This window comes from Talpa europaea (genome assembly GCF_964194135.1).
Source record: "Talpa europaea genome assembly, chromosome: 3".
In the NCBI taxonomy this organism is placed as follows: domain Eukaryota; kingdom Metazoa; phylum Chordata; class Mammalia; order Eulipotyphla; family Talpidae; genus Talpa; species Talpa europaea.
This window is the reverse complement of record NC_140069.1, coordinates 80,044,782-80,067,593: the sequence shown is the minus strand read 5'-3', so window position 1 is coordinate 80,067,593 and position 22,812 is coordinate 80,044,782. Positions and strand designations below refer to the sequence as shown.

The window sequence follows — 22,812 nt, the reverse complement described above, 5'->3', positions numbered from 1 at the left end:
TGATGAAACAAAAATGGTAGCATGATCTCAGTTTTCCCACTTGTAAAATGAGAGAATATAATTACGTAATCTATATAGTTCTTTTCAGCTTAAACATCGCTATATTAGATTTTGTACACTGATGGAATTAAGAGCTTGTTCTTAGTTAATTTTAGGTTTGTAGGTTTTCTTTTAAGGTATTTCTCTAGGATTTAGTGTCCTCATTTGTAAAATTGGATCTTTTGCTTCTATTTTGTAGCAATATTTTGTAATGCTCCCATAAATTTTATAGCTGATATATCCTATGTTTATGTAGTTGTTTACTAATATCCTCAAGAGAAATAAAAAGAAATACAAGAAAATAATGCATAATTTTATAAAATTACGTTGTAATACATAGGTGCTTGTGTGTGATAACACCAGAAGACATAGACATCTAAGACAAAACAAAGTTCAAGTGGTTGCAGATGTATTACATATGCCCTTTAAAAGGTGTACAGTAATATGATCATCAGTGTTTTCCAAAATGATGGACAGTTCTCAATAAAGCTTTGAATGAAACAGACATCTTCACTTTGTATGGCATCTGCACTTCTGAGACATTCATTATATCTTAAAACCCTATGCAGAATACTTTGTTTTCATATTATAATGAATTTATATATTTTATAAATGGGTTCATTACATAAAGGTTTATTCAAAACTCTTGTCAGAGCTGTTGTAGACATAGCATGACAGCCTCCCCATCTTGGTCTGGCTGAATATGAATGCAGAACAGCTACCACCCCAGTGACTGTTATGACAAGAATAGCAAACAAAAAACAAACACATAATTTTTTAAGTACTCTCTAGAGTACTTGTGTTAAGACAAGTACCTGTAAAATATGTTACATTTAGACTTAAATAGATACTAACCTTAGCAACTGAATTTATTCTAAATACACTTTACTGAATTTTAATAAGTTGGTTTATACTGAATACATTGTATGTATAGCTACCATTTATTCAGTACCATAGAGTAAGAGTGACATTACTATATTCCAGGCACTTCTCATTGATGGTAGATATTGTCTTCAATTTGTAGATAATGAAACTGAAGGTAATATATAACAGAGATAATATTCAGAATTTTGTCTCTTATTTCAGGGCTCATGTTTTTTCTCCACTATACTTCACTACTTTTTTAGGAGCTGAAAGGGAGTATAATGGGAGCCCTCTATGAACTTAAAATCTTAATTTTCTTCCCTTAGAATGTTTTTCATTGATCATCTTTTGAGATATAATGGGTTTGAGGTAAAATGAGACACTTGAAATTTTGTAGCAGTATTTTGCATTGATTGCCAACATGTTTTTTACATACAAATTTTGTATTTGCAGGGTAAGTTAGTGAATGAAAAAAATTACAAAATTACAGTTAGTGAGTGCAAATTACATTTTATCCTCTGTTCTCCCCGCCAAATTTAAACATTTTAGGTACGAGCAAAAAAGAAGAAAAACAGTGAAGAACGAGAAAAAGCAATAGCAAGTATCACTTTTTGTTTTACATGACAACAGTATAGATACTTTGTTTGATATAAAATTAGTCATGCTAAGCATGATCCATATACTGGGAAAAAGTATTATTTATTAGGAAAAGTGTGGTGGTCAGCAGCTTCACTTAAAAGGTTAGAAAAAGTTGACTTATAGCCTCTGCAGCACCGGTTCGGTCCCCGGCCACCGGTGAGGGTCCCACATGGAGCACAGACCTCTCCTGCCGCCCGCTGCTCCCCTCAGCATTGTCCTCCGTCTGTCTGCCTATTCTGCTCCCCGCTCTGGCTCTGGTGAATTCTCTCACCCTCCCGCACTTCTGACTGTACCCAGTGTTTGTATGAATAAATAAGTAAATCTTTAAAAAAAAAAAAGGAAAAAAAAGAAAAAGTTAAGTTGACTCAGGAAAAGTCAGAATGCCCAAACATCTCTTGTTTCCATTTCAGCATTTTGCAATTAGAAGTTAAACTTCTGTTTGACTTTTATTTTAAGCTATAAGATGAAATATGAGATAAAAGTATAGTGATTCCCTCCATCTCTGTCTATGGTTAATTCCACATCAACCAATCCTGGCAATAACAGGAAATATTCCTAAGCACAATCTGCAATGATTAATAAGCAGGGCTATGGCAACATAAGTGACTCACTAATAAGAATGATTCTTTTAATATTTTCTAAAGCCAGCTCTTCTATTTTATAAACGGAGAAAGACAGAAGAGAAAAATGAAAATAAAAATGAGGGCTTCCCTGGTGGCACAAGGGGTTAAGACACAACCTATGAAGGTGTCCGCAGCCACTGCATCACGAGTTCGATCCCCAGCCAGGGAGATATCAACATGGTGCAGCAGACCTCTCCTGGCTCACCCGCTGCTCCCCTCAGCAGTGTATTTCAGTCAATCCGCCTGTTCCATACCCCACTCTGTCTCTGGTGAATCCTCTCGCCCCCATACTTCTGGCCTGTACCCCAGTTCTTGTATACATAAATAAATTAATCTTTAAAATAGAAAATAAAAATGATTTCCAAATCAGAAACAGGCCAAGATAGTGGTAACAGTTTATCAAAGAGTAATGTGGACATGTCAGCAAAGAAACGTAGGAATTCAATATAAGTGTGGGCATTTTCTTTTTTTTCTTTTTGAAGATTTATTTTATTTATGCATACAAGAACTGGTGTGTAGGCCAGAGGGGAAGGGAGGGTACAAGGATTCACCAGAGACAAAGTGGGGGGCAGAACAGGCAGATCTACTGAAATACACTGCTGAGGGGAGCAGCAGGACGAGACAGGAGAAGTCTGCTGTGCCATGTGGGTCAGCTCCATGGCAAGGGATTGAACTCATGCCGCAATGGCTGTTGATAGCACTAAGACTTTAACCCCTGTGCCACTAGGGAAGCCCCAGTGTGGGCATTTTCTTAGGAAGAGGTAAAAGAAAAATGAGAACAGCATCATTTGTAGGTTTGAGAGTAGCTAACCCTTCCCAGAATTTCCCTAGCTCTAAAATGAAGGACCTTTATTGTTAAAAAATTCATCTAGGAATATATGATCACAGAACTAATATTTTCTATGTTTCAAGGATTAGGTGACATATAAGAGACTCCTAAACTGGAAAATAATTTGGGTGCAGACTGCTTTGATCTTTGAATCAATTAAGACAATTTTGTATAATTCAGCATTCAACTAATATGTATGTAATCAAGCATCTATGCTGGCACTATTCTAAGTTTTGGGGATAGAATGGAGTACAAAATAGATAAGAGGGTGATGTGTGAGAGAGTAACTTCAGGGAAGAAGTAAAGAAAGCCTCTCTGAGGACAGAAAATTAAGTTGAAATCTGACTTAAAATTTGAGTCAGCACTGTGAAAATCAAAGACAAGGAGAATGCCCCAGGCAGAGAGAGGCGCTAGGATCTATGGTAGGGATGAGGTTTATAATATTTGAGGAACCGAGAGAAGGTAAACTTGGCTAATACCTATTAGATAAAGAAGAATAGCATACAATGAGGCTGGGAAGTAAGCAAACCTTTTATCAGCTAAGTATATGGGTTTTAATTAAAATATTACAGAAGGTCATTTTGAGAGCTTTAAGCAAAAGGATGAAATTAATCATTACATTTTTAAAATGTGCTTTGGCAGAGTGGATGGATGGAGAGAGGCAAGGAATGATTGTATTAGAGTGTTAGTGATGCAGATAGGTTGGTATGATGGATTTGAAATGTGCTTTGGACTTAGGATAGGATTTGCTTGTGGTACTTTGAATGTGAAGAGTAGAGTTAAAATAAAAAGCAGAATCAAAGGTAACTTTGACTTAAGTAAAATGTTTTGGTGCCATTATGACTTAAAGGGAGGCTGGAGAGAGAAAAGTAAACATTATTTATGGAAATTTACATATACCTATTAGATATACAACTAGAACTATAAATGAGGCACTTGCAGTCTTGAGTCCAGAGCATAAAACTAAATACTAAGATTTAGTAAGTGCAGGTAACTGAGAGAGCATGTGGAAAATAAGCAAGGAAGCCCTGAAAGGTCATATAGAGGAAAAAGAGCTAGCAAAGGAAATGAAGAGGTCTTTTGTGTTAGAAGAAAAGCAGCCTAAGTAAAGCATCATGGAAGCCAAAAAGAAAAGTTTTGAAAGAGTATATATCAATTTGAAAAGATATATACATCTCCCAAGTTTATTGTAGCATTATTCATAATAGCCATGAACTGGTAATGACCTAAGTGCCCATTGACTAATGAATTGATGAAGATGTGGTAAATATCCACAATGGAATACTATTCAGGCGTTAAAAGAGAGAGATATGAAATCCTGCCGTTTGTAACAACATAGATAGACCTAGAGAGTTTTATACTTCATGAATTGAACCAGACAGAAAGGTCATCACTGTATGATTTCATCACTGTGTGTTATATAGAAAAAACAAACAGGTGAACTAAATAAAACAAAAAATAAACTTTTAGGCTATAAGACCAATAAGTGTTTATCAGAAGGGGTGTGGATGTATCAGACATAGAGGACAAGGATATTGTAAGAATAGAATTGGACTTTTTTAAGATTTATTTACTTATGTACACAAGAACTGGGATACAGGCCAGAGGTGCGAGGGGTGAGAGGATTCACCAGAGACAGAGTGGGAAACAAAACAGGCAGATCGACTGAAGTACACTGCTGAGCGGAGCAGCAGGCGAGTCAGGAGAGGTCTGCTGCACCATGTGGGTAGCCCCCTGGCCGGAGGTTGAACTCGTTGTTTCTTAACTCTTTGCGCCACCACAGAGGTCCAGAATTGGACTTTTAGTGGTGAACTTAATGTAGTATAACCACATTTTGATTTTTGGATGATGCACATAAATACTTATAATTAAATATTACTTAAATAAGAAATAAAACCATAGGTCACATAAAACAAAAAAGAGGTACTTGCAAAGGAGCCAATATGACAGTGCAGTACACCACAGGGAGCCAGCCTTTGGACCAGGAGCAGAAAGGCCCCCTGATAATCAAGTATTTGGCGCATATTCCTATGATGTCTCCTGGAGTGGGGAGTTCTGTTTCTTTTATCAGACTGCTTTCCCTCTTCTTGAAATGGGGGTATCTCTTCTCTCCACTTTACCCTCATAATTTGGAATGAAAAAGGGCACTCTCCTTTTATTCCACCTTTCAAGATGCAATACTGTGAACCCCCTAGGATGTGACGTAGTCATTCTGCCAACTACTTCAGGACAAAGGAATCAACCTACATACCTCACCTGTTTCTTTAATGGAAGAGAAATTGTATTGCAAACTGCAGGCTGATAATAAATTTGAAATAGGTGCTTAGATGGTGGTATTTGTCAATTCTTTGCCTTTTGTCCCAAACAAGACTAAGTAGCAAGTATGGATGACATCAGTGTTTTTATAAACTGTCTTCCAGTTTTAGCCACAGTCAGGATAAGCACATTTGAATGTTTGTTTGTTTGTTTGTTTGTTTGTTTATGCATAGAAGAACTTGGGTGTAGGGCAGAGGTGCAGAGGGTGAGAGGATTTGCCAGAGACAGAGTGGGGAGCAGAACAGGTGGATCTATGGAAATACACTGCTAAGGTGAGCAGTGGACGAGACAGGAGAGGTCTGGGGATTGAACTCAGGCCAAAGCGGTCATAGTTTGATAGCACTGAAAACTTAATCCCTACACCACCAGGGAGGCCCCCGATAAGCATATTTAAGACCACAAAAGTAAGTTCCATGTATGTATTATAATTTAAAATGGAAAAGATGCATAAAATATTATATATATAAATCCTGGTTCATTTGTGACAGATTTATTGGGTAAGAACTAAGTTTCAATTCTGCAGTAAAAACTTTGCTGTGATGAAGCATAAAAGTGATAATATAAGGTTAATTTCACATATGAATAAACCAGCATAGTTGCTATATAGATACACATCTTCACATGTGTAAATCCACATTTTCGGGTGAGAAATGTGTGTTGTGTTGTTTTCTGGAGAAGGAAGTTGTTGACTTCCTTCTCATTTGGTAATTTTTAATGGTTTTCATTCTTTTAAGGAAGGACCACAGTGTGTAGATGCTAGCTTTGGGGAAGCATGCTTGGGCTTAGTGAAAGGTTGGTGAAAGAAAACAGAATTATTTTGAGACCAGTAATGGAACACATTCACCTCCCTAGGATGAGAGGCTACTATATTACACATTACTTCCTTTCCTTTTGTGAAGTCTTACACAGCACTTGAGACTTGGTTTTCCACACTCCTGCCACTCCAGGCAGAAAAGTGGCATAAGTGGGTTTTTTGTTAAAGGTGTGGTGGATCTTATAGTATGATCTCCCTTCAACTTAGAATATAGGGGAAGGAAATGAGAAAAATTTAAATATAACACCTTATCCTAACCAAAAAAAGTAAAAATCCCTAATGCAACTCTATTATACTTTATGGCATTTTATATTCCATAACTCCATTTTTTTGTAAAAGCCTAAGTATCTTTTTTCCATCGAGTGGCGATGGGCCCTTGGGTGTTTGATTTATTTTTCTAGGCAATAGGTAAAATGTTAGACTAAAAGCTACTCTGGTAGCTTTCCCCAGTTGGAACTGAACTTTTTAATCAGAGCACAGGCCTCAAAAGCAGTGTTCCCTAATTTAAGGTTGGCTTGGTGTCAATTTAGAAGAAAGAAAAAACCTTAAACAAGAAAAAGTAGTTCCAGTAAGGAATATGTAATTCCCTTTTTTCCCCTTAAGGCTTACACAGTATAATATAAAGTGTCCTTGCTTCCAAATCAACAGAATTGTCAGGTCATTACATAGGAAGGATGCAACCTTTATTTATGAGTCTTTGTAAGCAGACAGGAATTTGAAACTTACTATGTAAAATTTAAAAGATCAACTCTGTGGTTTAAGGAATATTTGTCCGAGGACATATATAGTTTGATACTAAGAACTTAGGTCAGATTTACCAAAATTGGAGAGTAATGGACATGACCAACAGTGAAATTTTGAGCGCTCTTAAGGACTAGTCAAAGTTGCCAGCCAATTTAAAGTGGCATAAAAAGTTTTTTTAGTAAAATATTTATAGAATATAGAGAAAATGTAATTTCCTTTCATTGAGGTCACTTACTGAGTGATAAAACTTAGAAGTAACTTTGAATAAATGTAACTTAAATTTTTCTCTTCCCAGCCACTTCCGGACATTTTCAGTATTTTGCAGTTTTTAAAGATAGAATGGAGACTATATACACTAGTCCCGTTGGTGTATTGAGAATATCATATCATGGAGAATTTGTATCCCCCAAGTGTCTATTTCCATCTTCCCCATGTCCTTTTGGCAGCTTTTTGGGTATGATCATTTGCCGGGGGTTGTGATACCTGTTCTGTCAGCACTGCTGAAACCAGCCCTGGCCCACTTGTTTGAATATTTATCAGACTCTACTTCTCTAGTTCTGTTTTTTCATTTCATCTAGGAGAGATGCTGTTTAATTCACTTTCAGATGTACTCACCCAGTGCTTACTTAATATGTTTACTCCCCTTCACCCCCCAAAAAGAGAGTGGTCAAGTGTCCTTTTATGAAAAAATAACCTATACCCAAAATTTAACTTTTAAGAGCCCTGATACAGGATTTTGGACTTGGAGCCACAAAAAGTAGGTCAAAGGCTGTATAGGAAAGAGGGAGAAGGGAGGATTGTAGGATGTTCTGGTAGATAAGGAAATTAATAGGAAACTTTTGCTTTTGCTTTATTACATTTCTCTCTTGCTTTTTCATTTTTCTTCTTATGAATATTAAGTCTTTTATTTGACACCACCTTTTCAGGTATCGTTTGGCAGGGGTTGGGATACCTGTACTATTTTCAAAAGTTCTACCTTCTCTTCTACATCAGAAATAGTCAAGAGTCAGTGTTAAGTCAAAATCAGCTCTTTTATCCAATCACAATTTGGGTCCTTTTAATCGTCAATGGCATTTTCTTATTAAAAGCCAAGCAATCTTGTTTTTCTAAGCTAAATACACTTTTTTTAAAAAGATTTATTCATTTATGCATACAAGAACTGGCGTACAGGCCAGATGTTGGGGAGCGGGGGTGAAAGAAGTCACCAGAGAGAGTGGGGAGCAAAACAGACAGATTGACCAAAATACACTGCTGAGGGGACAGCAGGTGAGCCAGGAGAGGTCTGCTGCGCCACATGGGTAGCTCCCTGGCCGGAGATCCAACTCGCCCTGCAGTGGCTAGCCTCATAGGCTGCGTCCCAACCCCTTGCGCCACCAGGGAGGCCCTAAATACACTTTTTCAACTATACACCAGTATTGTGCACTAACTAGTTCATTTTATAAATAATGCTACTAGTCTACGTAGTACACAATACCTGTGTTCATATTTACTTTAAAATAGCAGATTTGGTATTTCTGTTCTCTGAAAACTGTCATTTTACGAAAAATTACATTTTGCTCTGATGTGAGGTTTTCTTGCAAGAATTGCTATTCACCTTTCAAATTTTATAACAGAGGGCCTCCCTGCTGGCGCGGGGGTTAAGATGCAACCTATGGAGGGGCCTCCCTGGTGGTGCGGGCGGTTGAGCGCTGTGCTGTGAAGCTGTCCACAGCCTCTGCAGTGCCGGTTCGATCCCTGCTGGCCTCAGAGCAACCCACATGGCGAGCAGACCTCTCCTGTCTCGCCCTCTGCTCCCCTCAGCAGTGTGTTTTAGTCACTCTGCCTGTTCTGTCCCCCACTCTGTCTCTGGCGAATCCTCTCACCCTCCCCCACATCTAGCCTGTACCCGGTTCTTGTATAAATAAATCTTAAAAAAAAAAAAATGCAACCTATTGAAGCTATCTGCAGCCACTGCAGCACGAGTTCTATCCCCAGCCAGGGAGCTGCCCACATGGCGAAGCAGACCTCTCCTGTCTTGCCCACTGCACCCCTCAGCAATGTATTTCAGTCAGTCTGCCTGTTCTGTTCCCCACTCTGTCTCTGGTGGGTCCTCTCACCCCCCACACCTCTGGCCTATACCCCAGTTCTTATATGCATAAATAAATGAATCTTTTTTAAAAAATTGTAAGAGAAATATAGCATTTGACAGCATGACTTGTTGAATTTATTTTCTAGAAGAAATTTTGTTAGATGCTACATTACTGTGCTAATGACAGTTTTTCCTTACCTTTTTGGAAATCAACAAGTACTCTTAATCTACACAGGATATTAATTTTTGAGGCTGTGAGAAATTTTGTGTGTGTGGATTGTTTAAAATAACTAAGTTGTAGCTTAAAAGTACCAGTGTGAAGTTATTTTTAATTTGTATGTTTACATGTAGAAATATCTAATGTGAAACTGTCTTTACAGGATAAAACAAAAAAGAAAAAGAAGCATAAGAAACACAGTAAGAAGAAGAAAAAGAAGGCTGCTAGTTCAAGTCCTGACTCGCCGTAACACTAATATCAGGATTCTCTTATAATGAAAGTGCAATGTCTAAAGAAATTTTAACTGTGAAAATTATGACATATTTACTAAAACGCATGAATTTTGTTTTTAGAATTATTTCTGGACTGTTCAGTAGCCACTCAGATGCCGCTGTGTGAAAAGGCCATAATTGTTGCCTGCTGCTTAAACATCTATTTTTTTTCCTCTTCCAGTGAGATAACTCTGGGAGATAATACGCTGCATTTGTACCTAGTGGTTGAGATACTTGGGGATAAAGTTAATATTTTTGACTAGAAGTACCTAATGATAAAACAACAGAAATTGAGTCTGGAGACATCATTAAGATTTAATAAGAAGTGACCAGAAGACTCCAGTTAACAGTTTTGAAGTAGGGACTACATTGATGTTCAAAATCCTTACTCTGTAGATAAGTGTATTTTAATTTTTTTCCTTATATACTTTTATTTACCCAGAGAAAGGAATTGTAGGGTGGGTTGGGACGTTTGCTATCTCTTTAGCTAGCAGAATAGTGTGCCTTTTATCCTCACACATCTTATTTTTGTGGACACAGTAGCCATGCTTCATGGGGAGTTCAGAGCTGGTATATTCTTGCTTTTAAAGCTCAGTTCACTGACATCCTTGGATTCTGTTGTATGCTGCTTTGAGTGAACCAGAGAAACAGCCACTTTTTGGCAGCATGAGAAAGCCCCAAAAGCTCTGGGATTTAGCTCTCCTCTTCAATAATACTGAATGTTTTTTAGCTTTAGAATGTGTTGTATCATTTGAATTAATTTTGACTACACTTTGTTTTTAGAGAGGAATCATTTTCAAATAAACACTGGTACTTTTTTGAACTTGATAACTAAAGATACTAAAATGCATGTTTTATACTGTTAAGTTTTAACAAGTCAGGAAAATCTTATGTAACCAGTGATAGTTTTTTTTTTTTTTTCTTTTTTTTTGAGTTTCTTTTTTGTATGAATTTTGTTTAGGCTGTAATGTTTAGCTTTTGTTAACTCCTTGTTCTTGCTATTTTTAATTACTTCCTGTGTTATGGCATACTTGCCAAGACTTAGCATGTGAATAGCAGGTTTTTGACTTTTTTTTAAAGGCTTCATATTGAAGCTGAAACGAAACCATAAACAAATTGAGTGGCAGGCCTGGTATGCTGTTTTGTTACATAAAAGCTATTGCCAGAATCTTAGTAAATAGAACATTTTAAAAGTTTGTTGTCTTTGTATATTCATAACAAATTATGACAAGTTAAATTTAAGTGATAAATATGTTACTGCTTTTCCTGTGTCATATTTTACTAAGATTTTGTGCCTCATATCTCCTGCTGAATTGTTTATTAGTGATTTAAAAGAAATTGATAAATCATTTTCACTTTACATTTTTATATAATCAGGTAACCTGGAATATAATTTGATCTACAATTTTGCCTGTTATAGAGGGTGTGCTAATTATAGTGATATATGCACAAAATGTTTCGGCATGTCACGAAGCTGAATAAATAGCTATTTTACTTAAAAATAGCTGTGTTCTTATCAGCTCTCTTTGGGTCACAAGTAAAGTTATAAAGATTAAGAAACACTGCTACGTCTTAACTAGTAGGAAGACAAGACATGTTTTCAGCTGTAAAAATAACATTTCTTGGTAAATTTCCTTAAATTTTATGCTTAAAGCTTCATATTGCTTCCTAATAAAAGCTATCTATATACACTTGGGTACATAGCAAGTTTTCAGGAATTTTGTATCCGAAAGGAAATTTGCCTGAATTATTCATAACAATGCTGAAGGTAAATTTTATCAGGTTATTTGTTGATCCTTTTTTTTTTTAATAACTACCAGTGGGGGTTTTTTTGTTTTTTTTTTTTAAGATTTATTCATTTATTTATACAAGGAATGGGTACAGTCAGACACGCGGGAGGGTGACAGAATTCACCAGAGCCAGAGCGGGGAGCAGAACAGGCAGTGGGCAGCAGAAGAGGTCTGCGCACCATGTGGGACCCTCACCCAGAGGCTGGGGATCGAACCCGCGCTGCAGAGGCTGCGGGCAGCTTCGCAACCCAGCGCTCAACCGCTGCGCCACTGGGGAGGCCCTTGTTGATCAGTTTTGCTATGAACATAGAAGTGTATACTTTTTGCAGAATGGTCCAATATATGATGGTTATGTCCCACTAGAAGCAACTGTTCATTTTATTACAGGGGGGAATAAGGTGATTTGGAAAAAAAATTTTTTCTTCTATGTAGATTGTATTTACTGGCAAACACTTTTTTCATAGTTCCTCTGTGGTAACCTTAACAGTCTTCTAACATGGTATGGGGAAAAAAATTTGACAGGGTAATGGTATCAAATCTGTGCATTCCAAAAATTACTACAATGTGAAAGTTACTTCTTCTACCAACTCTTCTAATTGAATAACTTTTCTTCAGTTTTATAAACATGAGACATAATTTAATTTGGATAATGATGCCAGGGTAATTGCAAAAATATTGATGAGTCTCTGGATAGAAGAATCAATTCAAACCAGCGCTACCTTTTCCTTGTTTCAGGTTCATATTTGCCCTTTGTATATATTTAGGTGTTTAACATGCCGTAAGGATGTTCTGAATTTTATTTTATCCAGAGTATAGGTTCGTATTCCTTAAGTCAGAATGTGCTAAACATCTATTTTCTAGTTTTATTTCATTTCTTGGAGAGCACTAGAATAACCTAAGAGAAACTAAGAACAGATAGTCTTCAGACTTAAGCGATAGGCTTCATACTTTTTAAAAACTGCCAGTTTTAACTCAAAATTTACAAACATTTATCTAGCATTTCCTTAAAAAAGGTTTGTGGGGCCTCCCCAGTGGCGCAGTGGTTGAGCGCTGGGTTGCGAAGCTGACCGCAGCTTCTGCAGCGCCAGTTCAATCACCGGCTGCTCCCTGGCCACCGGAGGAGGGTCCCACATGGCACGCAGACCTCTCCTGCCGCCCGCTGCTCCCCTCAGCAGTGTACTTCAGTCTTTCTGCCTGTTCTGCTCCCCGCTCTGGTGAATTCTCTCACCCTCCTGCGCTTCTGACTGTACCCAGTGCTTGTATAAATAAATAAATAAATCTTTTTTTTAAAAAAAAGGTTTTGTGAATGCTTGTTTCCTCAATTGCATTATTAAACTTCATTTTTATATTTTATTCAAAATTTATTAAGAATATAGTGTTGTAGATCATGTCATTTTAGCACATCTTTCTGAGAAGCAAATAGGCTAGATGATAATTTGTTCTCTCTCTACTAGGATTTGAGAGTAGACTAGAGTTATAGCAGTTGACATGTTGACCACCTTTGGCATAATCACATCATGTTTCCCTATCAGTCATATATAGTTAGGGAGGTAAAAGTAGGATTTTATATTTCTCCAAAAGCTCACAGATTGAAACCTCTGTTTGGATATCATAAGAATATGGTTGGGTTTTCAAAGGAGATTATAACCTTTGAGGGAGCTATTCATAGCCTGTGAAATTATTTTATTTCAACTTAAAGAAAAAGATCCGTATGATTTTAGATATGTGTTCATATGGGGTAAGGATGACATCTTCAAGTGTAGAATGTTTGCTGAGGAAATATAAATAGCAGTAATAATCAAGTACCACTTTCAGTGATATTTAGCACCAAAGAAAAGATAACTGTTGGAATTGCTGTAATATTTCAAGTCAGAATGATATTAATGAATTGCTGCATGTGTATTGAGTAGCAATAACCATTGCATATTTTTCCAGTTACTTGAGAACCTTCTCTATTAGGTTGTTAGAATGTTGCCATGGTCACATTCTATGTTGAGTAGTAGTGAACTGTGGAACCAGTGGTTAACCTCGGACACCCGGGCTTTAAGGTAGGCTCTATCTAAGAAGTCTGCAGTGTGTTGAAGCCATACTCAACATGGACCAGAAGGCTCTAAAGAAACTGGTAGAATCCATTAGTAATACTGTTAAGACCTGTAAGTACTGACCAAGCACTGCTAAACACCTTTTTTCAGTCATACAGAAATATTGGTAGACCTAATAACTGGTTGTGAATAAGTGCTTTGTAGCCCTAAAATAGAATTCTTTTATGTTTTAATATTTTGGTCATTTTTAAATAGCAGGTGGGCCGTTACCTCTGTACTTAGACTGAAACTATTTTAATCACCAAGGGTCCCAAAACTTCACAGAGTAGAGAGTAGCTTAATTTATAGGGTATAAGTGTTAAGGAATTAGTTATCTTCCAACCAAGAGCTAATGTTAGAGTCTAAAGTTCAGTAAGATTTGAAATTATAAAGGTTTACTATGATCAGCTCTAAGTTCTCTGGCACAAAACTCAAAAGTAGCAGATTCTTCAAGGGAGGATACTTTAGATGAGAAATAGCATGGTCCTTTATACATGGCAAGCATTTATTCAAACTAACTTGGTGGAGATTGCTTGCCCTGCTTAAAAACTAATCTTGTGAATTTTGTTTCTCAGACATGACCACAAGCAATCCTGATTAATAATTCTCAGAACCTTTTTAGACTTTGAGAAGGTTACTTTATTTCAGTCACATGCAACTTGATAATTTTACCTTGTGTGGCCTTAGTATGGGCACAGTTTTTTCTAAGAATCTCATTTCAACAATTCAGTTTCCTTTTATTTCGGTTGATTTTAAATGAACCAAGCTGCTCAAGCACTTTTAGGAGCTGTTTTCCAGTCCTGCTATTATACTACTCTTAAAATCCATCTTGTAGATTTCGCTAGTATTGAATATAACATCTGCTTTCAATTGCTGCTTTCTTAAAGCCTGAGTTTCACAGCATTTGAAAGTAAATTACGCATATTTTTAAAACCATATTCCCTCCTCATTCTAATGAATTTCTTTTAAACAATGTCTTATATCCATGTGTTTAATACTATATTATTTGAAGTTAATTCTCTGAAATAATTTGTAAGTTTGGTTTTATAATTCTGGCTCAGACCCATATCAAAGACAATATATAATAATAGTTGTTTGAAAAGAAGGAATAAGTTGTATTCCATTTTCCAAAGTTTTTGACCTACTGATGCTTAAATTATGAGCAAAAATTTACAGACAGCTGATGTTTGAGCTCTTCATTGGCAAGACACTGTGTTAAGTGGCTTAGGTTCATCTATTCTCAGAACAAACCCAGTGAAGTAGGTGGTATTTTCTGTTTTCAGATGAGGGAACCAAATCTTAGATTAAGCAGTTTGTGTAAAGTTATATTTTTAAATTAATCCTCCTGATTAGTATTATAGATCCTCGTGGTCATTGTGTATAGTGCTGCCCTGTGGTAAATACACGATGAAAGATTGTTGTATTTAGCTCAGTTTAGGAGTACTTCAGATGAGACCAGGGTCCTCTCAATGACTAGTTTTTTTGTTGTTGTTTTTTTTTAAAGATTATTTATATAAGCACTGGGTACAGTTAGAAGCGCGGGAGGGTGAGAGAATTCATCAGAGTCAGAGCGGAGAGCAGAGTAGGCAGACTGACGAGGTACACTGCTGAGGGGAGCAACGGGCGGCAGGAGAGGTCTGCACGGTCTGCACACCATGTGGGACCCTCGTCGGCGGGTGCCGGGGATCGAACCGGCGCTGCAGAGGCTGCAGGCAGCTGGGCAGCTTTGCAGCCCAGCGCTCAACCGCTGCGCCACCAGGGAGACCCTAGCTTTTGTTTCTTAATGGGTGAATGGGAGGACTAACGGATGCTGCCCTGATCTTCTCAAGGAGAGACTTAGTATTTCACTTTGGGTACAAAATTCTAGTCCCATGTAACAGAAAGTTGAAGTGTGTTTTTTCCTGGGCTTTTACTTTAGAGCTTAGAAGGAAGCCTTCATACTTCACTAGGCCCTTGTGTTGCCATATGGCGTCTCTAGTCCAAACCTTTAACCACTGCCAATGCTGCTCCCACATCCTCGGCAGATTACCTCCGAGATTTCAAAGCTACCAAGCAACTCCCCTCTTTTTTTTCAGATGGATGGGTTTCGTAGTCTAGAACTAGTATAACTTCTACCTTTTGATCTTCCTACTGTTCTAAAGCTACAGTATTGTAGTAGCTACTAGCTACATGGGGTTGTTTAATATAAATTAAAATAGAACCTAAGATTCATTTTTAGTCACACCAGCCACTTTTCAGGATTTAGTGACTGTAGATTGTGGCTACCAAATGGAACAACATGAATGTAAAACATTTTCATCTCACAAAGTCTATTAGTCTTTCTCGAGTCACACTTCTTCAAATAGTAGCCCTTTTAATCTAGTAGTGGAAGCAGGTAGAGAATTACTTCAGTGCAGTGAGTGGCATCATGATTGTGCAATTTAAGCATTCTCCAAAGGCCCCACACTTAGTTTAATACTCTCCATCACAGTCTTAATTTTTTTAACAAGGAGTCTGAAGTTTCATTTTTGCCCTGGATCTGTGAATTCTGTAGTCAATCCTGACTATGTACCTCCGATTCCTAGTATGGTAGGAGTCTTCATCTCCACTGCCATATTATGAAGCATTTGTGTTAAAAAAAAAAAAAAATGTGGATTCCTTGGTATCATCCTAAGCATACTGGAAAATTTCTGTAAGTGAAGCTAAACATCCAGATTGTTTTACTCTGTGTTCATAGACACTAGTTTGAGAATTCATGCTCTAAACTTTTTTTTTTCCCCAAATGAAACAAGTTATGGCAGGTTAAAATCCATAAAATCCATGCTTATATGTTTATATTGAGTTGGGAATTGACCCAGTCTTTCTTTTGTCATTTAGCCACTTAAATTTTTACACAGGTTAAAGTACACTTAAAGCTAAGAACAATTTTAAAACTATTCCTAGTAATTTCATACTACTTGATTCAAGTGATTGTTTTGGCATCTAGAGGTTAAAGCCAATCCTGATTCTCCATCATAATCCTTTACATCTCCAACTTCCCATTGTAATTTGATAAATATCCCAATTTAGAAGTGATTTATTACTGATTCAGCAGTTGAAAGCCTATCAATTATTGCCTTACCCACTTCTGGCCAACATCTGTGGAGATTTTTCCCCACAATAAGCAATTCTCCGGTAACAGTTGGGTGTCCTACAATTTCACTCAATTCAGATCTCTGATAGCATGAGATCTTTGAGATTAAGGGTTCAGTGTTAGGTGACTCCCACACACATTTCAGATGCCAGTCACATGTCCAGGTAGTAAGTCTGTGTTGCTAAAGGACTGACTATAAATGAGGTTCGCACAATCCCCTCCTAGGTTAAGTTAATTGGTTAGAGCAGCTCAGGCAACTCAAAACATTTTACTTAAGTTACAAACTTTTTAAGGATGTAATCAGAAACAGCCAGATGGAAGGAATACATAAGGCATAGAACTTCACCTCCATGAGTTCACCAACCCAGAAGCTGCCTGAACTCTACTTTGAGAGATTTCATGGAGACTTCATTACATAGGCATGACTGGTTGTTAATTTCATGTCCTTGGGAGAATGGAGAGTGGAGCTAAAAGTTGCAAGCTTCTAATCCTGGCATGGTCATTCTAGTGACAGCCCTCATCCAGGAACTCACCAAGAGTCACCTTAGAGCAAAGAAATTTCTAAAACCAGGAAATTCCAAGGGAATTAGGAGCTCAGTAGCAGGAAACAGTGGCAGAGACCAATAATAGAAATAAAAAATGGCCCTAGTGTGTATACCACTTAGGAAATTACAAGGGTTTTTGGATTTCTGTTCCAAGAACCCAGGACCGACACAGATATATAATATTTTTCTGTTCTCACAAAGGAATAGGACAAGATGTCTTGGTGAGTAGTGCCAGAAATGAAGTGTTGAAAAAGCAAAAGAACTTGTCTGTGTAAGATACAGGAGCCAATTTCAAAATTCCCAATGATCAAAGCTGGAACAATTTAAGCAAAAAAAATTAGTGATACTCATTTATTTTATACCAATAATGTGACTCCATACTGATACTACTGAATAAATGGAAGAGAAGTTTACAGAATTCTAAATAATACGCCTTTTCTCAAAAAAGTGGAGCTTAATTAACCCTTTTTAAAAAAAGATTTATGCGTACAAGAACTGGGGTGTAGGTTAGTGGTATGGGGAGTGAGGATTCACTAGAAACAGAGTGGGGAGCAGAACAGGCAGATCTACTGAAATACACTGCTGAGGGGGTCAGTGGGCGAAACAGGAGAGAGATGCTGCACCAAGTGGATTAGTGCTCTGGCCGGGATGGAAGGTGGGCCATCACAGTGACAGCGCTGAGACAACCCCTAGGCCGCCAGGTGGGCCCTAACCCTTTTCTTTGACTGGCTTCTAAAGACTAGATTATCAAAAGGGAAAATAGTAACAACAGTGGGAAAACCGGTAGGTTCTATCTTACAATGATTGAGATTACCAGTGATAATGTCAAGAACTCTGTAACCCTGTGATATTCTCCGCCCAAGCATAATCATAGTTTAATGAGAAAAATATTAGACAAACCTAAATTGAAGATTGTGCAAAATGAAAACTAAAGGTCATGGAAAGCAAGAAAAGACTGCAAATTATCAAGGGCTGGAGGAGACATGATAACAGTGGATCCTGGACTGGATTCTGAAATAAAACAAGTGAAAAAACAGGTGACATCCAACTAGTCTAGTTAATAATGTGCTGATGCTGGTATTCGTTCTGACATGTACCATAGATAATGTTAGGGAGCAACTGAAGAGTTGGTTAAAACCCTTTGTACTATTCTTGCATCTCTTAGGTAAATCTGAAATTATTCCAAACTAAAGAACTTAAAACAATAACGGGCCTTCTAGTAGCAAAACCTTTCTCATTACCCATGATTTCTCAAATACCATTTTTTTATCTTTTTTTTTTAATAGAGGCATGTTTTTAATTTATTTGTTTTGTTTATACATGCACTGGGTACAGTCAGAAGCACGGGAGGGTGAGAGAATTCACCGAGCCACAGTGGGGAGCAGAGCAGGCAGAAGGACCGAAGTACACTGCTGAGGGGAGCAGCGGGCGGCAGGAGAGGTCTGCGCGCCATGTGGGACCCTCTCCCGGAGGCCGGGGAGCGGCCGGGGATCGAACTGGCGCCGCCGGGGATCGAACTGGCGCCGCAGAGGCCGCGGGCAGCTTCACAACCCAGCGCTCAACCGCTGCGCCACCGGGGAGGCCCACTCTCAAATACCATTTTTGATGATTGGTTCCTTGACCATGTGTGTAAGGACTTTAGATATAATGAAATGTAAGCGACATGGATAAAATTGTTACTGCCTGCCGAGGATTGTTTCTAAAATTCTTGATTGTTTTGGTGAACGACATGTCAACATTTGACTTTGAACAGCTCCTGATTCTTAAAACCGCTCTTTCCTCATTTTTGCATTTCATACCACTATATATTTACTATATATATTTTTTAAGATTGATTTCTGCATAGAAGAACTCGGGTGTAGGCCAGAGGTGCAGCGGGTGAGAGGATTCCCGAAGAGAGTGGGGAGCAGAACAGGCAGATCTATTGAAATACACCGCTGAGGGCAGAAGCACTTGAGACTGGAGAGGTCTGCTGCCTCATGTGGATTAGATCCCTGGCCTACAGGGATCCACTTTAGGCCTCAGGCCAGTGCTAAGAGAGCTGAGACTTAACCCTTGCGCCACCAGAGGCGCAAGGGTTAAGTCTCACACCATTTCTTAGATTTCTCAGGTGATGATAGTTCTCCATTAGAGTTGAGTAGGACTACATTTTGCAAACATTAATATACTATGTACTTCAAACTATGTGACCACACCTGAGTTTTCCTTCATTTAAAAAAAAAAAAAAAAAAGGCCTCCCTGGTGGTGCAGGGGTTAAAGACAGTGCTATCAAGCTATTGCCAGCCATTGCAGCACTAGTTCCAGTTTGATCCCCAGCCAGCCAGAGAGCAACCCACATGGCACAGCAGATCTCTCCTGCCTCGCCAGCTGCTCCCCTCAGCAGTGTGTTTTAGTGGATTCTCCTGTTCTGCTCCCCACTCTCTGGTGAGTCCTCTCACCCCCACCGCTCTGGCTGACACCCCAGTTCTTGTATGCATAAATAAAAAAAAAATCTTAAAAAAAAAAAAGTAAATGTTTTTGTTCTCAGAGTAGTTGCATCTTCTTGTATAAGCTAGTCCTGTAAAGTCACATAACCTTATTTCTACTCTACTGGTTGAAATGGTCACAAAAATCCCCCTAGTTTCAAGTAAGGGAGACACCCCATCTCTCTGAAAAAGTAGTATCAAAGTCACATAAGAAGAGCAGGTGGAGGGCCTTCCCTGGTGGTGTAGTGGTTGAGCGCTGGGCTGCAAGGCTGCCGGCAGCCTCTGCAGCGCGTCCGGTTCATTCCCCGCCTGCCTGCGAGGGTCCCACAAAAAAAAATAATAAAAAAGAGCAGGTGGAATGGAATTGATTGTTATGACCAACTTGGAGGAAATACAACCTGTCATAGCTGGACTCAGCCATTTTTAAGGTAATTTCAAAAATCTGCTAAAGTGATCTTCCTTAAATGCAAATCTGATCCTGGTAACTTGCCAGCCAAAATTTTTCAGTACTCTCCATTGTAAGATCAAAGCAACTTCCATTTAGCCACACAGAATTATCTGCAACTCTCAGGCCATTATCTCCATGTCTCAAGCTGCCTCTTCTGGCAAATGCCTACTCCATTGACAGGTCTGAGATCAAGTGACACCACTTCCCTGAGACTGTTCTTACTGTCTCTCAACTGTCTCCCCAAGTTGGTTATCCCTTCCTTTCAAACACCATTACTTTACTGCATTTCTTTGTCTCGACAAAAATGTAATAACCTTTAAGGTAAGACTATGGTGTATTCATTGTCTGGTTCATGGGAAGCCCTTAGTAAATGTTTATTGACAGATATGAATGATCTTAATGGTATGTATCAGGGCTTAGAGTGTGAAGTTATGTTAAGCAAGAAGACTGCGACTGTCATCCAGTTTATAAAATAGCATCCTCAGGCACCTTTGTAATAGCATATTCTTTGGATTTTTATCAGCCATTACCCTAAAAATCAAGTCATTCTGAATATAGTAGACAACCTAATGTAGTGAATTGCAGATTTGTGCAATTCACTTGGGTATCCTGATCATCTCAATGACAGCATCTAAAATAGTAATTTCTCCCCACCTTCCCCACAAAAAAAAGGGAAAAAGGAAGAAGAGGGAGAAAAAGAAAGAAAATAAAATGTAGTAACCATTTTTCCCTCCTAACTTTAAATTCTCTCAAAAACTCTTTGATTCATACAGTTAGAGACTGAAAAAATCTCAGAGGCCATCTAAGACAATACTAAATCTTTATAGTTGAAGACTCTGAGGTGTGAAGAGGCTATATGATCTTGTCTAAAACTCCCAGCTCTTACAGGGTTAGGAACAAGTGGAACCCAAATACTTACGTAACCCTAACCCACCAAATCTTATGCTTTGGTTTTAAGTTCTGACATTAGAATATCTGTGCAGTTCTTTTAACTGTTTTACTAAGTGTAGTGAGGGTCAGGTCTGTGAATATAGTTTTGGCTTGAAAGCCAGTCACCAAGTGTTTTGGTTTGTTTTGTTTTGTTTTTAATAGCTGTGAGGCCCCCTCCCCAGCTTTATGACTTTAAGTCCAGGTCCTTAACTTAAACCCTGTCATTCCAAGCCATGCTGCTCTGCTTCCATATTCTCCCCTTCAATACAACTTTACAGGTGAATTTTCCCACACCACTCTGTCATCGTCCTCTTCTAGTCCAAAATCTTCAATAGCTTAACCCAAAAGATTCTCAACACTTAGGGCATAGAAGAGTCAACCAAACTTTTGCTTAAAAGCTAATTTCTAGGGGCCTCCATGGTGGTGCAAGGGGTTAAGATGCAACCTATGAAGCTGTCTGCAGCCTCTGCAGCATGAGTTTGATCCCCTGGCCGGGAGCATCCCACAGACCTCTCCTGGCTCCCTCGCTGCTCCCCTCAGCAGTGTACTTCAGTCAATCTACCTGTTCTGTTCCCCACTCTGTCTCTGGTGAATCCTCTCACCCCACGCCTCTGGCCTGTACCCCAGCTCTTGTATGCATAAATCTTTTTTTTAAAAAGCTAATTCCTAGAATTCTGACTTAGTAGATCTGGAATAAGACTTGTGAATCTGCCTACTTAACCAGCAGAGGAGGAGGTTGATTATTATATGGGTGGTCCAAAACTTACAGCATAATAAACATGACTCCAATAAAATATTTATATAACTCTTACCAGGCATTCAAGGCCCTCTACCATCATTCCATCTTTTTCAATCTTGTTTTTCACTTCTCAATTCCTTCTGTGTTCCCAATAAGTCTTGTTCAACGTCAATCCCAATTCTACCTCTTTCTGTGAGCATGTAGAACTGGAGTGTAGGCCAGAGGTTTGGGGGGTTGGGTGGGGTGAGAGGATTCACAATAGACAGTGGGGAGCATAACAGGTATATTTGCTGAAATACACTGATAAGGGGAGCAATGGGCGAGATGGGAGAGGCTTGCTGTGCCATATGTGTGTTAGCTACCTGGCCGGGGATTGAACCAAGCTGTAGCAGTGATAGCACTGAGACTTAACTCCTAGGCCACCAGGGAGGCCCCCCAATTCTACCTTTTTAATCCTGTTCCCTCTCCCTGAAATTCACTTCTTTATCACCCTCAATACATTCCTTCCTTTATCCATGCTGTGCATTCTTCAAGGCCCAGTTCAGTCTACTTTGAAATGATCTGACTCCTCTTTCCCATTCTGATTTTCTATTTCTTCAAATATCTAAAGTGATATTTTATATTAATATATAATCTTATGAAACTTCTGAGTAAGGCCTAGCTTATTGTACAAACTCTTAAGTAAAATGTCCATGTCATAGTTCTGTTACCACCAGAACATCTAGTATCATCGAACAATATGTATTATATGTGCAAACTACGTTGAATTGGATTGAAGGACTAAAAGATTGAATGTTTATTTTTATTCTAATTTTACAGTTAAGAAAAATGAAATAGAGTGTCTTATAAGACTTTTTCACAGCTTGGTAAAAACAACGGATAAAAGACTTGATAACGTTGGACTAGATTGTAATGCATTTCGAGGGATCCTGTACAACGTATTTGGAATGACTGATGATATGCTAATGAATAGGGGTAAGAAGTCATAAGAGACCAAATGGACCAAGCTGAGATGGCAAATATATGTATATGTCACATATATATGTGTGTGTGTTTATATATATATATATATATATTCCATTTTTATCAAAGACTATTTTTCAGTGCCAAACTACAAAGGCTTAATTCTGATAGTGCTGCCAATATAAAACAGCAGTTGATTTGATTGTGAGGATGGATTTTTTTAAAGATAAGCATGTGGCTTTTAATCATGATGACTTTGGATCACATTATAGAGACATGTAAAATATTAAATTATCCCTTTCCCTCGTAAAAAT

The 22,812-nt window shown here is 38.3% G+C and overlaps 2 protein-coding genes across 2 annotated transcripts in view; both read left to right on the top strand.

Annotated features, from left to right (window-relative positions):
- The window catches only part of FAM133B (family with sequence similarity 133 member B), a gene marked incomplete at its 3' end in the record, with an annotated part of 31,733 nt that extends 22,330 nt beyond the window's left edge, over positions 1-9,403 (top strand). The window contains exons 10-11 of the mRNA XM_084229667.1: positions 1,453-1,504; positions 9,288-9,403. Coding sequence (XP_084085793.1) covers positions 1,453-1,504; positions 9,288-9,403 — 168 coding nt within the window. The remainder of the gene's footprint in view (positions 1-1,452; positions 1,505-9,287) is intronic.
- Positions 9,404-13,310: 3,907 nt separating this feature from the next.
- The window catches only part of PEX1 (peroxisomal biogenesis factor 1), a gene marked incomplete at both ends in the record, with an annotated part of 80,368 nt that continues 70,866 nt past the window's right edge, over positions 13,311-22,812 (top strand). Inside the window, 2 exons of the mRNA XM_084230343.1 lie at positions 13,311-13,368; positions 22,355-22,510. Of these exons, the coding sequence (XP_084086469.1) occupies positions 13,311-13,368; positions 22,355-22,510 (214 nt within the window). The remainder of the gene's footprint in view (positions 13,369-22,354; positions 22,511-22,812) is intronic.